The sequence below is a fragment of the Osmerus mordax genome, chromosome 22 (genome assembly GCF_038355195.1).
Source record: "Osmerus mordax isolate fOsmMor3 chromosome 22, fOsmMor3.pri, whole genome shotgun sequence".
Lineage (NCBI taxonomy): Eukaryota > Metazoa > Chordata > Actinopteri > Osmeriformes > Osmeridae > Osmerus > Osmerus mordax.
In genome coordinates, this window is record NC_090071.1 from 5,708,621 (window position 1) to 5,732,343 (window position 23,723).

At 46.9% G+C, this 23,723-nt stretch overlaps 1 protein-coding gene across 2 annotated transcripts; it reads right to left on the bottom strand.

Moving 5' to 3' along the window:
* Positions 1-2,055: 2,055 nt before the first annotated feature.
* On the bottom strand, positions 2,056-23,155 carry acvr2ab (activin A receptor type 2Ab). Of its 2 annotated transcripts, XR_010879356.1 has the most exons (12): positions 21,937-23,155; positions 13,903-14,110; positions 12,896-13,005; positions 12,274-12,428; positions 6,628-6,771; positions 6,252-6,395; positions 5,677-5,822; positions 5,117-5,231; positions 4,760-4,898; positions 3,081-3,211; positions 2,393-2,953; positions 2,056-2,337 (listed from the first exon to the last, which is right to left on the bottom strand). XR_010879356.1 is itself a non-coding variant. In XM_067260438.1 (11 exons), the coding sequence occupies exons 1-11, from the start codon at positions 21,989-21,991 to the stop codon at positions 2,759-2,761; spliced, it is 1,542 nt and encodes a 513-aa protein (XP_067116539.1). In that variant the 5' UTR covers positions 21,992-23,155; the 3' UTR covers positions 2,384-2,758. The 2 variants fall into 2 exon arrangements, 1 of the variants encoding a protein (XP_067116539.1); XM_067260438.1 differs by lacking the exon at positions 2,056-2,337 and having other exon boundaries at positions 2,384-2,953.
* Positions 23,156-23,723: the final 568 nt, after the last annotated feature.

Here is a 23,723-nt window from a genome sequence, read left to right on the forward strand (position 1 = left end):
TTTGGACTTGTTTTAGAGGTAATGCGTTTACAGAAAAAACACTGCTGGTCAAATCCCAGGGATACATCCATGCTGCCCTGCTGGAATAGTGTACCAAAGGTATCAATGCTGTAGCATCTGGGCCAGAGCTTGGATGTCTGAGGTAAAAATCTGTTCATTCAGGTTGCCATGTGAGGAGGCTTCATCAGACCAGTTTGGAAAGGAAGAGAGCCTTATCCGGGGAAGGAAAAAGTGACTTTGTTTGGGCCATGATGACATAAATTAATACAATTTCAAAATACATTTATATATAAAATAAACAGCAAAAAATCTTATGGAATAATACATGTGTAATATCTTGTGATAAAAGGATAGAAACAACCCCATGCTCTTTTCACAATCTAAAAACAACATTGATATTTATTTACATAATGTGCATTATTACCATTTAAACTGAACCTGTAAAATGTTTAGTTCCAGTTTCAATGTATAAATCAACTCAGAATAAAAGGCCCATGTCGAAGTCATGGGGTGTAGAATGCCTGTACAGAGATTGATGTTGTGAAACCAGGATGTTCAAGAAGCTGTTGGGGAAAACAAATCTGCATGAAACTGAAACATTGTCAAAGATCAAGTCGCATGGCTACGTTTATTCTCTGAAAAGAGTATTTTTGGAATCTCAAAAGCCTTTTGATGTCACCTTCCCTCATCGCCTGCTCAACACCTCCAGGAAAGGATCTGAGAGACTTTTGAGGTCCGCCTGACGCCTCTTTATTCATGTTGTAATTACTTAAGATTGATGGCCTACCAACAATGCCCTTATGTGCTATTGCTGTGAGCTACAGTGTTCCAATCTGCATGGTTATTCTCATTATCTTCCATCCGCCATCTCATCCGATAAGCACTTCTTCCTAACACATTCAGTAAGATCTTGCCTCGCACTGTCATCCAGTGAGGTAAAGGAATCGTTGTGTATTATTTGAATTGGCACCTGCCCTCCATTCCCCTAAGATCATGACAAGGTCAATGTTTTAATAAAAATGCTACAGATCGGTGACAATTTTGCACCTGCAGCAGTGCCGAAGTATACACACTGCACCTGCACTTGTTGCATATACAGGTTCAAACTACTGTAACTTAGAAAAGCATAGTATTGTTGGATCCCTGAACATTGTTGTGGTATCTGTTAAAAGACAAAGTGTGAGGTGAGATTTCAAATGTGACCGCACCAGTGTCAATGCTACTCAGATGAAAAACTGAGCCGCTCAAGCCTATAATGGAACACATTCACAAATAAACCCCACAGGGACTTTCGAACGTCCCGTCGCCCAGTATCCATTGCAGTAATGTGGCATAGGAATGGCACTTGGCATGAGTGTGAGAGAGAGAGGCCCCCCCATCTGGAAAGCAGGGGAGAGGCCACTGGATAGATGAAAGCTTCCTGAGGTGCGTCTCAAGAGACATCACAACAGACCTTGCACAGGCCAAGTGAAACCACCCAGAACAGAATACAGATGTCTTACCATGTGACCGTATGGATCGAAGCGCAGCTAAATGTACAGGTGTCACAGCTCATACAAGAGGATACGTATACCAAAACGATAACTGAAAAAGGCATGCTCACATCATTAGATGGACTACTCTGTAGACACAGCAAATCATAATAGGTAAGTGCTTTTTAAATAAATACTTTCAAATAATATCACTGGTAAGGGGCTAACAGTGTAAAAAAAGAAAGACAATTCTAAAACCAAGTTGCAAAGGAAAAGAAAGTTAAAAAGGAGAAATCAGCAATAAAAGGCAGAAACACTGGTGTGTATGTATGGCCATATTTCTCTTGGCATACGTCTTCAGAAATGCTGCAAGTGGGAGTGCCATGAGTCAGATCCCTTGACAAAGTTCTATACCAAACCAAAATCATCTGAATAGTAATGTGGATTGTTTGCGTTAACGAGAGCCGATGTGAAACTGAGGTATACCTTGTTGAGGGAGGTTCATGGTTTTCATAGTAGTAATGCTTCTAAATGTACACCCCCGCCCCCCCCCCCCCCCCCCTCCAAAAAAAACCAACCTACAAACTAAAAAAAAGAACCCCAACTTGATACCATGTTTTTCTGTTGATATATGTACAGCAGCATTACACTAAACATTCAGAAGCTGTTTCTTATTGGCATTAAATTAGTAAGTCATATAAACACAAACAATTGTGTTGAAAACAAGTTGCCCTTTTTATACTGAAATGAACTGAGCTGGGAGATTTATTCTCTTCTTTTCATATAAAAACAAGATCCAGTCCGTCTCATATTATATTTATATATATATATATACACACATATATAGATATGGATCTATCCATATCTATATATATCTACATATATAGATACATCTAGATATATTATATATATATATATACATATATAATATAAATATGAAGAAAAATACCTGACAAAAGTTTGATTTGAATGACCGCATCCTTTTGCCCAGCACAGCTGCTGTGTGTCTGTTGAGGGACCTGGCTTGGAGTTTCCTCAGGGTGGGTCTCAGAAGAGTCCATCAGTGGATCTCCAGGCACACATGTTACTACAACGTCAATAGAAACTAGTGTGGGAGGGCCCGGGTCTTCCTGAATGAGAGTAGTGGCCCGCACTAAAACACACCACGCCACGCCAGTCTGCGGCTGGTGGCGGCTTACCAACCAGGGTTAGCCACAGTCACGTCCGTTTAGTTTTTCTTTTTAGCGGGAGGGGGGAGTGGGAGAGACAGTGTCTGACGCAGCCAATCATAAGCTGGACTCTTTGGGCGGGAGGTCCACGTTGGTGACCATGGTGACCACCGTGACGATCTCCTCCGGGGCGATGACGTTGGTCTGCCGCTGCACCTGGATGACGCGCTCCTCCACGCAGCCGGCCGAGAGGCGGGCCTCCGCCTCGTGATCCCAGCACTCCTCGATGGTCTCGCACAGCAAGGACAGGCCCTGCAGGGCCACAGAGAGAGACAAGCACACGTCTGAGAAGCTATACTGGGAACAAACATTTTCGTGTGTGTTAGTTTACGATTGGCTGGACATGTTGTGGTTGCGTGTGCTAGCGCCCCTCCCTCACCGCGTGTTTCTGCCAGCACTCTCGGAGGACGGGCCGCAGCTTCTTGTGGACCACCACGTCCTGCATGTCCTCCAGGGACGGGTGCTGGCCCACCTCCTCCTCGAAGGGCAGCATGTACTCGTCCACCGGGCCTGCAAACACAGAACCGGTCAGCCACGCACAAGGTCCGATCACACACACACACACACACACACACACTCACGTCAGACGACCACACAGCGAGGGGCGAGAGAGAAACGAACGCCGTACGTACACACACACACAACCGCACACCGACCCACGGACAAAGTGTTGAAAAAGAGCGAGGACCTCAGGGGATCCGATTCCGCCATGCAAGTGTTCTGACAATTTGCGTTCTGCGCGGCGTCAGCTTTGTCCCTGGGTCATTGATCCCCACGCTGCATGCTGCACACAAGGCCAGCAGGTCTCTCTCTCCCTGGCACCCGGCCCGCTCACACCCCATTAGGGACTGGAAGTCGCTCTGGATAAGAGCGTCTGCTAAATGACTCAATGTAATGTAATGTATCAAGAACCGGTTCCCAGTGAATCGATTCCTTGGAATCGTTAGCAAAATTCCTTAACGATTCTGTTAACGATTCTCTGTGCCGTTGCGCATGCGCGAACTTTTATAGTTTATTCAGACAGACTGCAGCAAACTTGGCAACTAGGAAGAAGCGTTCTAAAGTTTGGTTGTATTTCACATGACAACAACGCCACTTGTAACGTGTGTAAAAAGTCTATTTCGTCGAAGGGAGGAAATACTACAAATATGAAGAAGCATTTGAACACACAGCATGGAATGAAGTTACTGGAACGTCATGTGTTCGATGCATGCAGCAGCGCAGCTAACGTTCGCGCTTCATCTCTAACTATCTAGGTAGAGCTAAACTGCTCAAAAGTGATCACAACCACTTGTTACTGTGTGAAGCAATTTGCCTTTATTGTGTGGAGTCGATCTAGTTATCTTCTGTCCCATCGTTTGAAGCATACATTTTAGCTCCGGCATTCGTCTCCCATTAGTATTGATCTTATTGATCATGTCACGTTATCTGGGCAGCGTGTGTTATCAGCAAACGTTCGCGATTTTTTATCCATTATTAAACTTAGCATTTTAATTGTTTAACCTGTTAATAGTCCTGTTAAATGTGCCTGAAAACGTCTAAACAAAATACCCAAAGTACATTGAAAGCTGTTGTTGAACCATTTGGAGTACATGCATGTAAATGGCCTCTTTTGAAAGGTGACACTGAAGTTATTTCCCCTGTTGTTAGGACCCCAGTAAGTCCTACTGGTGTTGAGTAATAGAAGCTTGAACACAAGGAAACTGAAAGTTTCTATCTCCGACTAGATTTTGTTTTGAAAACAGAGGCCTGAAGAGGCCTAGAGGTGGTAGGTATTAGCTCATTTCAGAGCCAGTCAAAGCCAGTTTGAGAAATTCGTTTAGAACGAGTGTGTTTGGGGGGGGGGGGTGCTGGACGCACAGAGTTGTAGAGGGGAGAATCGATAAGAGAATCGATTAGGAATCGAATCGATAAGCAGGAATTGATAAGGAGTCGGAACCGTTAATATCTTATCAATACGCATCCCTAGACCCCATACCACCCAGCTAGGCATGGCGGGAATCATGAGCAATACACGGGGCCACACAACAACAACGATGGGGGGGGGGCTCCTCTCACCGTCTGCGGCCGTGCAGCGTGCCACCAGCTCCCAGAGCACCAGGCCCATGGCATACATGTCTATCCTGAGGAAGGAGTCCCTCTGGAAGTTGATGGCCCCCTCCAGCACCTCAGGAGCCATGTAGCGCCTAGTCCCCACCTGGACAAACACAGGAGGGCACGGGTTACACGTTTACACACGCATCAGTGCTGAAACGTGTTTACAGTGCAAACGGTCTCTAAGCCTCATAAGAAATCAGGTGATAACTTGATAGTTGGAAGCTGGCTCTGAGTATTTTCACAATAACTATTAATAGCTTTTTTTTTCTTTTTTTTTTTCTTTTTTTTTTTTTAACAACTGTCACCAGTCGAGCTCACCTGCCCATGGGTGTCTCCGGCAGATTTCCCCGCCTCAAACTTGAGGGCCAGGCCGAAGTCTGCTATGCAGGCCGTCAGGTTGGTCTTCAGCAGCACGTTCTTGCTCTTCATGTCCCTGTGGTCGTGAGAGGAGACATGAAGGAGAGTTGCAGAGAGGGGGAAATCGAGGAGGACGGAGCGAGGAGCTAGTCTCGAGCGTACTCGAGGGGGGGGGCTGTGTGGGGAGAGCGTTTGCATGCATGGATGCTGACAGGAAGGGGGGGGGGGGTGACGTAATCATTCACAGTGAAGTGTTCTGGCTGGCCGGGACGGGGGGCGACAGCATTAGCAGGAGTGCTGGCAGCGGCACAGCAGGGTTCTTCAGGGAAATGCCCCTCTCCTGAGACGGCACTAAATAACGCCCTTCAATCCAGCCAGGGGAACGGGGGGGGCTGTGACAGGCAGACAGGCAGCTGGCAGAGTCAGACAGGCCTGGCATGAGGAGGAGGACGAGGTGGCGGTGCTGAGGGGGGAGAGCCCTGTGTGTAGGCCCGGGGCAGGGCCAGACAATGGGAGCCCACCTGTGCGCTATGGCTGGCTTGTGTCCGTCCTTCAGACCGGGGATGTCCTCGTGGAGATAGGCCAGGCCCCGCGCCAAGGTCTGGGCGATGTGGCACAGCTCGTTCCAGGACACCACGTTGGCCTTCAAATAATCAGTCAGCGAGCCCTGTTCAGGCACAGAGGAAATGATGCAGTCATTTAAACAACGTCTCCCCTACTGCCGTCTTAATTCCACCACATTTTAAGTGGTTGTAGTGTCACAGAGTTACCACCAGAGGGCGTTCCAGACCTGTGGAACATCACTGACAGCCTCCCGTTCTGGCAGTGCGTGAATGAGATAACAGCAGGCAGCCCTAAAAGTAGTCTTCTTAAAAGACAGGCAACCAAAAGCTCGGCCCTGTGTGTAAAGTCGCACTAACGACTGCTTGTACAATACACCGCAAAAGAGACCGTTTCAAATATATCTGACTGACCGAGTTGATAACTTTACAGTAGTGTTGTCAGTACAGTTGACACATTATCCTGTTTAGCGGTGCCACGTTTCAACAGCCCTGACAACGACAGAGAAGGGCGGGTGGGCGGGCGACAGCAGTACCTTGTCATGGTAGGCCGTGATGAGCCATAGCTCCATGTCCATGTGGTTGCCCCTCTTCTCCACGCCGATGAAGTGCAGCAGGTTCTCCTGTTTCATGCCGCTCAGGGTGTAGATCTCATACTCGTTCTGCCACGACAGCTTGTCCTGGCACGCCGCCCGCAAAAACAACACACACGTTTTACCTCAACGCAACCCACACCGGCTGCAGTGGGGGATCACTACACAGATGAGAGGGGGGGGGGGGGGAAACAACTAAAAAGGACACACAATTGAGTATCGGGTGCCGAAATGAACGCCGGTGTTGTGAGGGGCTCCGTTTACAAGCTCGTTCCGGGTCGGAAACAAAAGATCTTCGCTGGCGCCGTTTGACCGATACCTGAACGGGGAAGATCTTGACGGCCACGTGGTCGTTGAGCAGCTGGGCCTTCCACACGCAGCCGAAGCGCCCCCTGGCTTTGATCTCGATCAGCTGCAGGGGCTTCTGTCCCAGGACGGGGGAGGGCGGGGTGGTCCCTGGGTCCTGGGGAGGGAAGCGGGACAGACGCTCGTTACCCGGGCCTCAGTCCGCGTCGCTGAGCCCACATGCACCCTCCGCCGACGGGGGCGTTAGCCAGCGCCACTAAAAAGCACTACGCTAAAGTGACGAGGGTACAAAAGTTCCATCTGAAGTGACTGTATGAGGTCGAAGGCAACTGGTGCTTACATTTGCTTTGCACAGGAGTCCAGGAGAAGGGCACACTCCAACCCTGACCAGAACGTAACTACAGCTGTAGCAATAAGAGGGCTTGACAGACAGGGTCTACGCCGTCAACAATTCATTCGATCTAGACCAGGTAGCACTGGGGTTACATTGACTTAACTGTACAAGCTGAGCTATACGCGAGCGTCAGCGAAATCAAAAGCAGACGGATCGGATCAACGATGGACTGTATATTTGAGCGTCGTTGCCAGGTAGGACTGGGCATGTTTGGCAGCGTTTGGCGAGTCAAAGAGGCTACATTTAGCGTTAGCAAACTCACGTGGACGTCAGATGAGGGCCGCGCAGACAGTATTACACATCCACACTCGATCTGGTAGACTAAAAACAAGGAGGGCGTGGCTGCAAGGAGGGATACAGTCCTGTGTATTTTTATGTGGCCGCGCTGGCTACAGGAGGAGCAACCCGATCCCGGTCGCCCCGACGGGTCAAGCCTCAACTCTGCGGTGGCTTAAGGCCGGACGCTCTCATAAAAACAAAGTGAGAGGCAAGTGTTCCAAATATAAAAGTGGGTTAAGTCGGCTGGTGCCCTGGATTAAACTAATCATTTCCACGTGTGACTTTCAGGCGAAGATAAACACAGAGAGCATAGAGGGAGCAGAGAGAGAGATGAAGAGAGAGCGAGCATCAGGAGCATGAATGGTTTCTGTATGTTGGTCCCACCCAGCAATGTCATGTTGCGCCGATAACCAAATGGTTCAATGCCCACTCGAGGGCTCAGCCAGTGGAGGGGATGGAGGACTAGAGGGATGGAGTGATGGGAGGGAGGGAGGGGGGGACTAACGTCCCAAGTCTAGGGGAATGCTAGGATAGACAGCCGTCGTAAACAACAGGCGGCATTCTGACATTGACCAGGGTCACGGTGAAGTAAACAAAAAAAAAATCACGTTTTAATTCCCCCCAAAGTTTCTATTCCAATACATGTCGTAAAGATGGCATTAGAAATGATATTCCTTTTTAATGGACACGTGTACCTGGGGGTGTACTAAAACGGTAGATGTAACTGTCATCTCCAGTTTACGATGTGTCCTTAGAAGGAGATGGGAACAATGTTGCAGTATTTTACGGGCTATATTGAATTTAAGGGTTATGAGTCTTGGCAGGCCGATGGTGAGGACTATGCGGAGGGGACGCATTCACAGCGAAGGACAATGTTTACACGAGGGCTTTCTGACCGAAAAGTGCGACGAGGACAGTGCCACGAGGTTTTGACACCCGCAGGACAGTGCAAGGTGGCCGACCTCGAGCCCATCCTGTGGTCTTTTCGGCTCTGTCAGAGGGTGAAGGGCTGCATCGCTGACAGAGACATACCTGCGGGCTGAAGCCAACTCTGTTTAACCAGAAGCTGCCGCCGACTTTCTAGGAATTGAATCGGCCTTGAAAATGAACAAACATTTCCATTGGAATGACGGGGCAACGACTGAAATAGACACTGAATTTGGCTTTGTTTCCACCAGTGTGGAGGCCCCTTGCTATCTCCTGGAGAGGAGGAGAAGACTGACCCTGAGGGAGCGAGGGGACAGGGGAGGGAAAAGGGGAGGGATGGTGATAGCTGGCTTGGTTTCCATCTGCGGCAGCATTGTTCTGAAGCCCATCCATCATTGCGGCCTGTGATCTGTGTACAGGCGGGGGGAGGGGGATTGGGGCAGTGAGTGTCATCAGATCCGTGGCTGTGATCACGGGGCTGACACTCAATGGGGCGCGTTACACTTTGTCAGCAGACCAGGGGAAATGAAAAAATATCTGTCGCCTGTCACTTGCACCCCACACCACCATCCTGCACCCAACACCCTCATCCCCAATCAGTCTCCTTCAGCTTTGCTTCGGAAGTCCATCCATTTAAAAAGGTAGGCGGACTAGGAAATGGCTGCATCTCTCATCAGTAAGGCCCCTTTGTGTAAACTGTGTGCACACTGACGTGGTATGACTTCACTCAGTAGGCTAGAGCTCCCCATTCATAAACAGCACACACAAGCCTTCAGAGGTCTATAGCTAGCAAACAAATATCAAAGGGTGCAGAATCTCAATTTCAATATGTTTGCAATGACTAGTGATTATATTGAACATGTCACATTTACTGACATAAACAACGTCCTCTTTTTCAATGGACAAGGTGAAAGTCCCAGACACAGGCTATTTCTAGACTAGCTACTGACACCTCTCTAACCCATCTGTCAACACAAGCTGTACAATACAGAACTACATACTGTAGTTGAGCAAACTCCATTTCCCAGAGTGCATTACACCAGACATAACTGCAGAAGACAATCACAGATAGGTTTCCATGCTCATACACAGTGCATTCAATGACAGCTTTCCTTTAATCCATGCATTTGGTTCTTTGTAGTTTGCATTTTTCACAAGGGTTAGACATCCATCATGCAAAAAATAAATATTTAATAAAAAATATAGCTATAATTAAAGAAACAAATACGTATTCATAATGAGCATAATATAGCATTTGCTTGTAAACAAAAATAAAGAAAAAAAAAATATATATATGAAAAAAAACATGTGAGGGGTAAAAATGGCTAAAACGCACTGAAAAAAAAACGTTTAAATTCAATTGAACTTATCTTACCTCCATCATTATATGAAAGGCGTGCTAGTTAAGAGGGGGCAAAGGAGGCAAAGAGTAGTTATTGTTTTTGAGGGTGAAATGGCTGCAGATAGTGCAGTGTTTCTCGAGGGGAGGGAAGGGGGGGGGGAGGGGGGTGATCGATGACTCTGGTTAGGGAGAGATTTCTCTCTCCTCTCCTCCCCGTCTCCCTTGCAGAGAGAGAGAGAGAGAGAGAGAGCACTGGGTTTCTGTGTGCTCGAGAACGGAATCAATTCCTGCTCAATTCCTCGCACTGGCACGTGAGAAATGGAGCCCAGATGACAAATACGTGGGCCGGGGGGCCGGCGAGGCGACCCTCGACGTCACGGGATGACGTGCGTAGCCGCGGTGGAGACGCTGGAGAACGCGGCGGCTTGCTTCCAGAGGCGCTCGGCCCTCTCTCCCGAGAACCAGGAAGACGCCGCGCACGTGTTCGGCCCACGGCTGTTACCCAACACGCACCGGCAGAATTGGGTGTCTGAGGTGACTGGATACTGGTGAGGTGACTGGATACTGGTGAGGTGACTGGATACTGGTGACTGACTGCTGTAGGTATGATGCTGCCTCCAAAACAGGATTCTGAACAGCGCCGCGAGGTTAACATTTCTATCGCCTCGTGGGTAATCCGTCGTCTGTTTATCCATCCCATAATCTACCCCCCCCCCCCCCCCCCCCGCCCCCACCCATCTCAAAACTCAGAACAACACCGTATTAAGTGTTTGCCTTTCTAAAGGCTCATCAATAATGCACAAGGCGGCCCCTGGCTCAGGTTCCATACAGCAGGAGCAGGGCTAGATCCTAGGCAGGTCTGGACCTGCATGAGCTGGTCTGTTCGAACTAGCCCCCAAGGGCACATTGACACATAGAAACATTGTATGGAGGTCCTCGGTGCTTGAGATAGATACATTGCAGAGAGGTCAGCCGAAAACCAAATAGAATGACCCCGGGCACAACGTCCATCCCTGCATCACAAGTACACGCATGTCTGCTCAACACAAGGACAGAATCTCAATGGCTAGTCAGCCCCTCCGCCACAAATGAGCAGTGCACCGACGGCGGGTTCACGCATTCTATAGTTGCCATGGCGATGTAGCGACGTTCCATTTCAATACTGTTAAGTCTTTGTGTGACGCCGGCAGGCAAAGCGGTGCATCCTGAGAGCTGAAGGCTCTTATGTAAAGAGGAGAGAGGCTACTTCAAACGGAGGCGGACGCCCTTCCCCTCAAGGATCAACAGGGTGCATTTGTTTTGCTGAGGCCTGCTCCCCATGTTGAAAAAACCCAGCACTGGGGGTAAAAAATAAAATACAAATAAAACATTTAGGGCAGCGGTACCAAATCTGACACAGTGGTTAAGAGTAAAAGTGGGCGAGATGGGCCGGTGTCAGAGATCACCTGCACGTGGGCTGTCAGGGCCGCTGCTCCGGGGAGATGCATTATTAATTAAACACTGAATGTCCTCAGGGCCTGCCTCCAAACTGGCTTTTTATAGCTCCGCAGCTCAACCTGTGGCAGAATGCGAGCGAGGGAGACCTATGGAGGCCTGTGCAGAGAAGTGTGTGCGCAAGAGGGAGGGAAAGATGGAGAGAGCGAAAAAAAAGAAAACTGCATTATTTATTGGATCTTCCCTTATTTTTCCTTCCTTCTTGGGATTGAAGTGGAGCAGGGGATCTAGACCTCACATGAATACATTACATTTACAGTTAGTCATTTAGCAGACGCTCTTATTCAGACGACTTACAGTAAGTACAGGGACATTCCCCCGAGGCAAGTAGGGTGAAGTGCCTTGCCCAAGGACACAACATCAGTTGGCATGACCGGGAATCTAACTGGCAACCTTCGGATTACTAGCCCGATTCCCTCACCGCTCAGCCACCTGAATCCCTACATACATGACAGCATATAGCGTGTGTGTGTGTGTGTGTAACGAAGCATAAACCCACTTGCACCCCTTGACCTTAAACATGTATATGAACACGTTCACCAAATTTCATCAAAGTGTGTGTGTTTGTGTGTGTGTGTGACCTTTCTGTGCACCGTGGCCGTCCGTGGCCGGGCTGCGTGGACGCGGCCATCTCGGCTCGCCCCAGAAATAGATCACAAAAAGAGGGAGGCGGGAGGTCAGGACGCGGAGTTCTGCACGGAAAATAAGCTGCCAGCCAACCCTGGGCTTTCTTCACCAAAGCACGGCAAAGGGCAGATAGCAGAGTAGGAGTATTTTGGTGACCTTTGTGACCATTGAACTAGGCTTTCGAAAAACTCCAAAACCTCATGTTCCCACCTTTGTTCTGGCTTTTTTTTTTTTTTTACAGAGATATGAAAGAAGATAAACGGCATATAGGGCACAACTCACACTCCTGCACACGGAGACTGCAAATGAAAAAGGACGGATTGATCGAGAGACCTGAGAAGGGAGAAGGCATCTCTTGACGGAGCTAAAGTTAGCAGTCGGACTCGGAAGAGGGGTCGGCAGAGAAGAGCAGGATCATTTAATTCAACCTCAACCAGTGTTTCTCAACATCTGCCTGTATTCTACAAAGCCAAGATGAGTAGGCGGCATCACAGATGGGCCCATCCGTTGATGTACACACAACCAATGGGTGTGTGTGTGTGTGTGTGTGTGTGTGTGTGTGTGTGTGTGAGACTGTGGGGGGGATTCAGACATACCTGGGTGGGCACCAGGACGGGTGGGTACGCCAGCTTGTGATGGCGGTACATCCAGAAGGAGAGAAGGATGATGGCTGTGATCGCCATGATGGGCACCAGAGAGTAGAGGAGGGTGTTAAACAGCTGAGGCTTCGGGGTATACGGGTTGGAGGTTGCTGGGGCCAAGAAAAGAGGAGAAAAAGGGAGGGAAGTATTAAGATATGAAAGCTTGAGACTACATTTTTATGGTCTCCGACCATATAGAACTTGAGTAACTTGAAATACTAATCAGTTAAAACGGTTATACTATTGCTCTGCATTGTAGAACATGCAATTCTAAAATGAAGAGTGATGGTTGTAACTTCCTCCATCAAAGACTGCAATCAACAGCCAAAAATAACTGCCCCAAAGAGCCCCCTGACCCAAAAACGAGTCATTCAGCCATGTAGTCCAGCCCCCTTACCCCCCACCCAGATACATGGGAGGCCACATTGGATTTTGCCAGGCTGCCAGTGTTAACAGAACCACAGCTCTGCACAGACCTCGGTTACTGCTGTGGTTTTCAGGTTGTTGGAGGGTTGCTGGTGTGTGTCTAACTGGGTCGTGGACGGGGCCGACAGCCCCGGTGACCAGAGGAACTTACTCTGCACCGTCTGAGTGTCGGGGCTGTAGAGGAACTTCTCATTGCACATGTTCCCTTCACAGCAGCAGAAAAACACATCCGGGTTGCCCTTCCTCTCCACACACTCGCTGCTGTGGGACACAAAGAGGACACACACACACACACACACACATCACTATCACATACAAGCTGAGTGCAGGCAACCAAACACTGATCTGGGCTCTCTAGGGAGGAGGACTGGGCCTACAGTTCACAGGAGGCAAAATAGATTTGATATGTGTTACAGTGCAGGGCCTAAAATGACCCATAAACATACAGGACATTCATGATTCAAATGGTTACTGGAGTCAACAAGGACGGGGCAGTAGCGACTAGATGGACACGACAGTAAGAGCCCTCTGCCTCTGGCATTCGATTATTTGACATTTGCAAGACTCTACGGACTGCAGTACGTGCCAGCACTAAAGCACTACTGGCTAGGATGTTAAGTAGTTTCATTCAGGTCAAATGTTTTGGGGGCATCTAGAATGTTCTTTAGCACGCGCGTCATTAGCTAGCCGATACAATTACAGGAGAGACTCCGGCTCTGTCCCCTGTTCCTTCCGAATTGGCAAAGATAGGACAGATCATATACTGTAAACAAATGAGTTGGCATTCGCCTGGGCCACTGTGTAAGATGAACCTTCAATGGGCAGAGAGACAGTCAGGGAGGTTCCAGTAGACTGCTTGGCCTGTTATCTTATTAATTTGCCAAAGGGTTAGAACAGTGTGCGTTTAGCCTGGACCTTTCTTTACGCCCATAAATGTGTTTATATCAAAACACCACGGAACATCAACAACTTCTGAATGCTCAGAAAACATTGTACTTGGAAGAAATAGCCACTTCTAGCCTTTCACAACTATATAAATCAAAGCTCTCAAGTCTTCATTCCCCCACATCCTGCTCCATCCTCTTGTTCCAGAGCGTGGGGTGGGGGGGGGGGGGGGGAGACAGCCGCAGCTCCTAGCTGTGGGCCTGCCGGGCCTACCTGTCGTAGCAGTTGACGTCATCCAGCCAGCAGCCCTGCTTGAGGATCTCCACGGAGCCGGAGACGTTCATCCAGGTGGCGAAGCAGTGGAGCCTCTTGTCCTTCTCACCGTAGCATGGCTCTATGCCGCTGCGGTTGGTCCGCTCCTTCTCCCAGCTGGAGTTGAAGTAGACGCACTCCTGGGTCTCAGAGCGCCCCAGGATGGCGCCTGCACGGCGGGGAGAGCGGGTGAGAGAGTTCGGGTCAGAGGACGTTCAGAGTAAACAAAACGTTTTTATGGCTGAAAGCAAAATGCAACCAGGCTGGAAAGGCATGACCTAGGTTAGCAAGTCGTTAACAGATTGCCTTGGTTGTTGTAGGGAGAACCCTGCTGTACTGTATTGTCAAGTGGGAACTAGGGAACCATGTGTGAAATAGGACTATTTTGAACGCCTGGAAATGAGCTTTAAGTAACAAAGTCCCCCCCCCCCCTCCATCCACCATACTCCTTCAAAAAGAAAATAGAAAGGAAAAAAACTAAACTTACCATGTCTTACTTGTCACTGCCTATTACTAAAGCATGAATGGATGCAGGGCAAGCCAAACTGAAACATGCCTTTTCAAACGCTGCTTGTGTAACAGGCTAACTTTAGCAATGTCATGTATTTTTCATCAGGATTCTGAATCTGTCAGGATTAAGTAAAAAATAAAACGCAGCTAAAGGTAAACAAGGCTTAGAGCCCGGGTCTAGCTGCAGCAGGGTTATTTCAAACACAAACACTGGCCTGCTACAACACAGAAACTGGTCTAGGCAATCGGGTTAAAGCTTACCAATGCTCCTACCTAGGCCTACAGGCTACTAGTCTTGAAATGAGGCAATCATGCATCTCAGCATACCAATTTCCTGGGCAATGTTATATTCCCTCCTATCTTACCCTCTTTCCCCATCTTTTTTCTCAACTTCCCCATACATGATGCCCCCCCTCATCTTGCCCCCCAACCATGGCCTTGGATGGCCAAGGCTGGGCCATCCAAGCTCCTCCTCGCTCCAAGTTCTCCCTCTGGAGCTAAGAACAGCTCTGGCTCGTGGCCTCCTAAACTATGTTCTGCGGCCCTGGCCTGGTCCTGTCCACCTGGCAGCCTGCCATCTCTAGTATCCCACAGTCCAGATGAGCACACTGGCCGCATCGCTGCCTGTGGAGCCAGGAGAACCAGTTTCCCCTCCAGCATCGAGGGGCCTGTCGAGCCAGGAGAACCAGTTTCCCCTCCAGCATCGAGGGGCCAAAGGTAGAGCCCAAGGCCAGATGGTGCAGAGTGACCCATATCGACCCTGGGCTCCATGTGAACAAAGCTCAAAGTATTGTTTAAGGAAACTAAACAACCTGCCTGAATGCACTATTATGTTTAACAAGCCATCTTAGTTGGAATGGTAGAGGGATTTAGTTTTGTTTGTTACTGAATCAATCTTCTGACTCAGTTGTCTTTTCCTAGAATCTACTAATGACAGTGAGTGCATAGCCAACGCAATGACTGTGCCAAGCAGATACAATGCCTTAAGAGCACATTCCCACCCACATACAGCAACAAGTCAGGCTAGGCCACAGAATGACCCTTTGTTGCAGCACATTCCATGAAGTCTGAAAACGTCAAACCGGACGGCATGTTTGTTTGCAGAAAGGAACATTTTTTGAGACTTGGAAACTTCCTGGATACTGAAGGAGTATGAGTAAACAAAACAAAAAACCAGCGCTGAAAGAATAGAATAGCAAAAAATATGAACCTTCCAATGTAGGCCAGTCTGACAAATACACGTAGTGTTTCTTGGACAAGTTGCTTCCATGAAGTGGTCACCTCGAATGTGAAGTGGTAGACCTCGAATGTGATGTGGTGTAGTGGTTAACCAGAATAAGAACGTTAGAGGAAGTGTTTACAGAAACAGAAACATTCCTGACCACAGCTTGAGAAGCACCGGCAGCCTGTGAGAAGCTGCTGATCCCTTTCTGGAAGGATCCATCATGTTAAGATAACAACACACAATGTAGGAGGATCTCTGGTTACAAAGCAGTAGGAAGTATAGCTAGCACAAATGTTAACTCAACCGTCTACTATGTAGCTGACTGCACAGGCGGCCGACAGCAAGTCTATACGTACAGTAAGTGAAACAAGGAGGCAATCATTCTGGACCAATACAGCAGAGTTAGCTTAAGTGGGACCCTGGCTACAATTCAAGCTGAGGTACAGTTGTGAATTTGCCAAAGGACAACATCTCCACTCAGTTCGGTTCAAGTCAATGCTGTAGCTGTTTGGACTGATTGGAATTTGAGCATAGTGTATCCACTGACTGGCTGCTGGAGTATGTGGCAAAAGTCAGGTCTTGGCACTCCCTCCAGTGCTCCTGCGGGCCACAAGCTACGCTGCTAACTCCTTCTGTCTGCCAGCCAAAGGTGACGTTGGGAGAAGGTAACCATGGAAGCCTGAGCATTACTGGAGCTGGAGAACTCTGCTGGCAATAAGACGGACAGGTCTCCAAATGGATGGGGAGGGAGGGAGAGAGGCAGGTCCTTTCAAAATGTAAATCCTGATGGGAGAATATACTTCAACTCAAGTACTGTCATCTGGGTTTTCAGACAGGCATTCCAGCAAAGTAGAAAAGCATAGTAATATCAAACAGAACAGTGTGGCTTTATTTATGGAAAGGAATCTCAGGAATCGGCAGACTTGCAACGCTAACCTGACAGAAGGAACTGACAACAGCGAAGACCAAAACTACAGGCCAGCGAAATAAAAGGATTCCGTAACCGTGGCTGCACAATAACACAGACCTGGAAATATTTCCTCACTCTGTCAGTCTATTCTCTAAATGTTCTGGTGGACTGGCCTTTAGGTAACCTACCCTCAGGCAAACCAGCTTGTTTAGGGAAACAGCACAGGAAATCGACAGCAAGGAATTCATCTCAACAGCCCTAGAGCTATCTCGAGGTAACTGAAGAGTGGTCACTGACCAAGTCCCTGGACAGCCTGGCTTGCTGAATGGAGAACCTGAATGAGCTCTCATTTTACACAAATCATTCAGCTGTTATGCTTCTGGCAGATATCTCACGGGAGCTGGCTGGCTAGTTTGCCTTCATCTGCCAAAGGACTACATTTGGACAATCTAGATTCCAGTTGTTTCCCTGTGACCTCCTCCTACCTCAAGCAGGTGTTTGGGGGTCATTAACAATGACGACAGGAAACCCTGATGTGTCTCACTCCAGACTACAACTGAACATTGCTCTCTTCACCATGTCCATGCATCTGCACATAGGCAGGTTCCAAACCATCTCTTCTACTCCGAGATCTACACCGAAGCCCTAGAGTCTATGTTTTCAAGATGACATGACACCTAGTCATGTGATTATTATTATTCGATTTTTTTTTCACTTTTTCCCGCTCAGAAAAGTGGAATCATAACATCACTGGTAATATATTCTGTAGCAGGAGAGCTGAAGATAGGCCACTTCACCAAATCGGCGGTTGACCCTGCAGACCTGGCCGGCTTGTACTTGACTCAGTTCCCCTCGTTTGTGGTGCAGCCCTTTAAGGCGTACCAGGCAATCCTCTCTCCACATTACAGCACACCTTCACGGGCTCTTCAACCATCCTGTATGAAGAGCCATGGAAAATCACTGGGGCTGCTTCTTTGTGCTGTAAAGGAGCAGTGTATGGCTGGGACTGCTGCAGTGTTGGGTTGCTGCTGACTATCAGCCAGCTTGCATTACTTGTGCAGAGAGTAGACTGCGGGCTGAATCGTGTGTGCGCTGCAACACACAGATTCCCTGTGCAGCGCACCGGGCTTGAGTTACAGTTATATAATGTAGGGTACAGTATGGGTGCTACTGTATGCCACCGGGGCACAAAGCCTTCGCTGCCTGGGGTAGGCTTAATCACTGTTCCTGTGACAGGCTGAGGGATGCTGCTCTTCTACAGTAAGCTAGGAGTGCTTATGGTCAAATTACAAGCAGCCACAGATCTCTCGTGATGGCTCACAAAAGAATAATCAGCGACGGCTTGTACACACACTGCACCGTAAACAAAGGCCTTCTGCTCTCTTGGAACCCCTGTTTATCTACAAGTTCCATGTAACACCGTCCGTGACAGCAAAACCACATCCTTTAGTGGCGGAATGAATGCTGAATCGTGGTGCCAGATATAGGCTCGACCTATGAGCAGGAGAATTGCGTTAGCTTGATCTGACTCAGCCGTGACAGGGGGCGGCGGGGTAGGTTAGCTGGTCACAAAGGCTGCAGTCTTTCCATACAGGCATTAAAACTACCAAACTCAGCAACAGTATCCAATCCCTTAATCCCCACTGGAATGTCCGACAGCCGATTGGTCTCCACCTCAATTAGGCTATACTGCTGATGGCCGGCTGTTAATGCTGCCCCAGGCTGAGCATTTGGGCTCACACTGAACCGTCCACTGTACTGTACAGTTCGCCCATGTGCCACATTCCAGGGCTTGCTCCCTAATAGGCTACAAACCAGCCTGTGAGCATAGTGTTCTTGTAGATACATGAAAGATATAAAAAAAAGAACACATTTTAAACACAGGGGGGGCTTGACCCACTTGCAAAATTATCTGGAATTATCTGGAGGAGGTTGGGATACTAAAATACTTGAAGGGATGAGAAACACTTAAGTGACTGGAATGCTTTAAACAAATCACTGACTACAAACCACTGCAGCTCAACTAAGACAACTGTGAGAGAATAGTGAGGTTATGCCACTAGGATGAACACGCTCTCTCAAATGCAGCATTTCCTAACACACAGTCCCTGGTCCCTTTCTGGTTCTCTAGAGCAGTCAATAAACTAAAAATCCACAGGCCAGATACTAATGGTAATACCCTACAGTATCAATCCCTTCTGTAATAACTTACTGTAACCCTCCTGACTGACCACATTTTGATCGCAACAGAAAAAGATCCATTAAAAAAATTTACTATACAGGCCACATATAGGCTAGCCTACAATTTTCGCTTTGTGCTTTGGGTAACAGAAATGACTAAATATATTTCAGAAAATTCAGGTAGAACAACAACATGCAAAAAAGACGCAAAGAGCCTAAAGACACCTGAAAAAAAGAACAAGATACATTTCCTGTTATTGCCTAATCAAGGATCAAAGCCAGGCCATTGCACAGCCAGTCTGTCTAGACTGCAGGCCTCTGAAGCATATCAAGCAACATCTGCAGGATGCATTTATTACAGTACAGGCCTGCTGGGTCCTCACACTAGGCTACAACCTATGGCATGTCCAAGAGTTCAGTTGCAGAGCACAGGAAACCCCTTTTCTAATGGTTAAAGCCTTGCTTAAATGAGCCCATCACATTGTTTGCTTTATTACTAGATCAATATTAGGCTAATAAATGGGGATTTCTGGTGTCTCTACCAAGTAATGCATATCAAACCACCCCCGCATGCCAGCGAATAAACTCTTGCAACACATTAATGACGGCACACATCTGTGTTTGATATGCAATCAGAGTTGCGTAGCAATGTTTTGTGTCATCACCGAATCATAAGCAGAATCATCATCCTCATCATCACCCTGGAAGCCAACTTTGACAATATGCATTGCAGTTGTCATGGCAATGGTGTTAACTCCCCAATGTGTGTTGTCACATTGCGTTATTGTTTACGTGTTGGTGATGTTTGAAGGTGACTTGACAATACAGGACATGAAGATTTGCTACAAAGATGTATCTACCTTTAACAAGTCCTAATGAAGGATAACACTGTATATCTACACACTTCGATGTCCAACATTTACATTACATCTATTTAATCCCTGCCAGGGAATTCACATTTAATCTGCCCCCTGACTCAAATAACAGTCTGTTTGACATTCTGCTAGAGTTATGCAATATGGTAGTTTGTGAAATCCAACTGGGAAAGAAAAATATAATACAGAAAAGGGCCATAGTCTGTAGATGGAAGGGAATTTTTCACATTATCCATCTGTCACTAAGGTCCAACACTAACAGGCAGGTCTACATGGCAGCTTGCATTCAGTGTAGGGCTTCTACCGCAAGAACAGAAATATCTCATGTATGGAACTGGATATGTTAGAATCCCTGAGAGGGTGTATAACTTTGGTCACAATGTTCCCCGAGGCAACACATTCTGCTTATGGTGACAATAGACAGGAAATGCATGGACTGGAGCTCTCAGGTCCAATGGGAAAGGAGTCTTGTCATGATAAACACACCTGAGCTTTTGGAGCCTACTGCATTATTCAAGCAGGAGTTATTTGGAAAAACTGGGACACAGCATCGGGCTACATGCCAACTTCTGTACCTATCAGGAAACAGCTAAATATTGCACCTGAGAGTTTAGTCTAGTGCTTGAAGGAGAGAAATGGACTTTGGCCACAAAACGTAAGCTCTCATAAATCATAACCCAAAAAAAAAAAACTTTACAAACAAATATAAACACACTGAAAAGAGAAATGCAAATTCGAACAATATACACTTTCCAAGTCTTCTCCATCCTCTCAATGTATGAATTTCTCACATCCAAACCCTAAATTCAATGTTACCTCAACCTAAATGCAATGAATGAGCCTGTGTCCTTTTGGGCTTCAGGTTGAAACTGACAGCATGATGAGAGTCTACAGGCCTGAGAAAGAACAAACATGGAAAAAGAGTTGCAGCAGCTACTGTGGTTGTAGCTGTTTATCATCCACAAAGAAAACAGACCAGTTCAGACTAAAAAAATCACTCCAGTTACAAAGATTGAGCTACTAATAGGCCCTAGACCGACAGAGACCATCTTATCACCAGATAAGGGTTAGGGTAACCCATTCCAAAGATGACCCTTTCCTTTACGCCTCCAAAACCATTCACTATCATGTAAACTGGAAGGTCTAGATTGAGAGTCTGATCTTGATGTGAAAAGGCATTCAAACAAACTGAAAGTGAAAATCATGGACAACCCCAGATGTGGGGGTACTAGGTAGGCATACTTACTAAGAACAATACCAGGTCTGTGATTTAGGATTAATAATGAACTTTACTGAAGGATTTATTGAAGCAAACAGTAACCTTTCTACATTTTGTGCAGAGGATTTTCTGGGCTAGAGCTACTTTACCCTCAGCATATGGCTGTGTAACCTCTTTAGCTTTGTTTAAAAGAGGATCAATCTATGTGTGGACCTTTGTCCAATTTAAGGGCCTAACACCATTAGATTACTGACCAGTACAGGATAGGCTACACAATGGACTTTATAATACATTATTACTAAGATACTCAACCCAGTGTCCACAGTCTTGGCTGTATGCCCCTTCTCAACAATACCCCTGGACAATTAAAAAATATTTTACCAAAGTACTGTATGGGAGACAAAGTATAACTTTAGACTACAACCACAATTGGGTGATGTAGACTGCAATAGGGTTAGGGCATGGAGAAGAGCAACACCCGATTCCTCATGAAGCTTATTTAACCATAAGAGCTTACAGATATGTAGGATAGTACTTACATTTGCTTTCTACATGCCTGAAAAGATTTGACAATTACATAATAGGTTTGCTCTGACTGAGCAGGGAAATATTTGCAGACCATGAACATCAGACCAAATATAGCCTAAATCAAGGACAACTGGTATTTATGACAACTTCACATGCCAGTGACAAGGACAAGGTGCATCCTTTGATAATGCCTACTCATCAAACCTGGGAATACAAATAACCAACCAACTTTTAGGGCTTTAAAAAATAAAATTATACATTATGCAGGGTTAGCATATTCACCAAGGACACCAGTGCACATAGTAGCTTGTAACCCTGGTCTGTGTCTTTACAATTAAGAAAGTGACGATTTATTGACCGGACGGTTGCTGACCACTGATATCTCAAACTCAATGAAAATGTCAATTCAAAGCATTCAATCGACTCACTTTAAGACACCACAGCTATACCAAACCATTGCACTACAGAATGTCTGCTACTGATAATAGACAAAGACAGATACCAGCATATCGAGCAATCTAGCAGGCTTTCCACAATCCACACCCACCTGAGGAACACGAGACGAGGAAAACGGCGAACGCCAGCTTGGTAGCAGCTACCATTTTCCATCCAAATGTAATCCTTTGATTTCGAGGAAATCACAAAGCTACAAATGTTGCTCCTCCGCCGAGTTTTGTGAATGTCTGGACAAAAACACAAACATCGCTACTGGACTGCTATCCTAGTATGTCAACATAGTCAGTGCAGTGTGTTATTGACACTGACAGCCTCCAGTTGGCAGTTGAAGTACTGTAGCTTGCCCGAGTCCTCAGAAAATATCCCCGATGCCAGCTATGTCGCGGCAACCAGCAAGAGCTAGTACAGTAATATGTCCAGGGAATTCGAGTCCAAATGTGCAATATATCCAAACGTGTTTTACTAAGGGTGGCAGTTGTGTGCGTAACGTTAGATTCAATGTCACAAGATTACTGAAGCGAGCTAGCTACTGACTTGTTGACTCGACTCGTGGAAACACCGATCGCGGACGGGAAGCCTGGACGTTAACTCCATTCATCAGTCATTGAACAATGTTGAAAGCACGAGCCGTCAAACTTGGCCAACTAACACGCTAGTTTAGTTATTACCTAGATACGCCAAGGGGTGTGTAATGTGTAAAGCTATAGTGTTACATGGGCGATATTGTTCAATGACCGAATTCAATTTAACCTCTCACAGACCCGCATAAAAACAAATGCCATAGCTTTGGCTAGCTACACTCGTTTGGGATGTTGTACTTCAATGATAAGCAGCTTGCTATGCGGCTACTTTACGCGAAAGCTCCTCTTGTAAAGCTTTGACTGAGAAGGCAGAGCCACCTATAGCAAGCGCTGTGTTGATGGAACTTCTTGCATAACGTCGATCGTGCATCAGCATACGAGAATATCTGCAATTACATATGTTCCAAACAGACACGAGTCTTTCTGTAGAGTTCCATTCCACAGGCGAAGTTCCACTTTTGTTCTGTGATCAGCGACGCAAGTTGTCACTGTCAGCTGTCAACCTCTTTCGGATGAGGCGTCCTCACGTGTAATGTTACCTACCGATATTATGGTATACCATATATCTAGGTTAGATTTTCCCCGGTACACCCGACAGCTAAAAAAACTTATGTTAGAAGCTAGCTACACGTTAACACCTCAGACTGTTATCATTTGACATGACAAGACAGGTGCTTTCTCCGAGTGAAGCATATGAAAAATGTTTGCAAACGTATCCTCTGGCTTTTAGAAGCTCCCTGGCTGACAAAACCGCATTTAGTTTCAACTCAATATGGCGTTTCTGAGGATTGTTTACCTTTAGTTCCTTTTTGCCCCTCCCACAAGTATGTAGCCTAATCGCATGCAAGTTTGACTGACTGTCTGCATGGCAAATGGAAACCGACAAACTAGTTTACAGCAGAACAATGATAGGATGACCACCAATCACATAAAACAAGAGTCGGACGTTTTCGTTGTGGTGTAAATTAAAGAATCTTTGCATAACCACCAATTAGAATTAGTGATGAGCATCGTTATCCGTCTTAAATTGAAATTCACAACGAGGAATAGTGTACAGTTGCTTCTATGCAGCATGTCACAGTTACCTTTCCTTTCTTGCGTAAGCAGTGTAGGAGATTTATTTATGCCAATGGTTCAAAGGTGAAGCAGTGATTAAAGACTGATCAACAGTACATTTTCCTTACAAAGCAGTGGACACGCTGTTGGGATTGTTGATATACTCAATATCCATGCAGCACATGCTTTTGACAGTTTTTTTAAAAGAACAACTAAGACTGACCGGTTGTCATATGTCAAC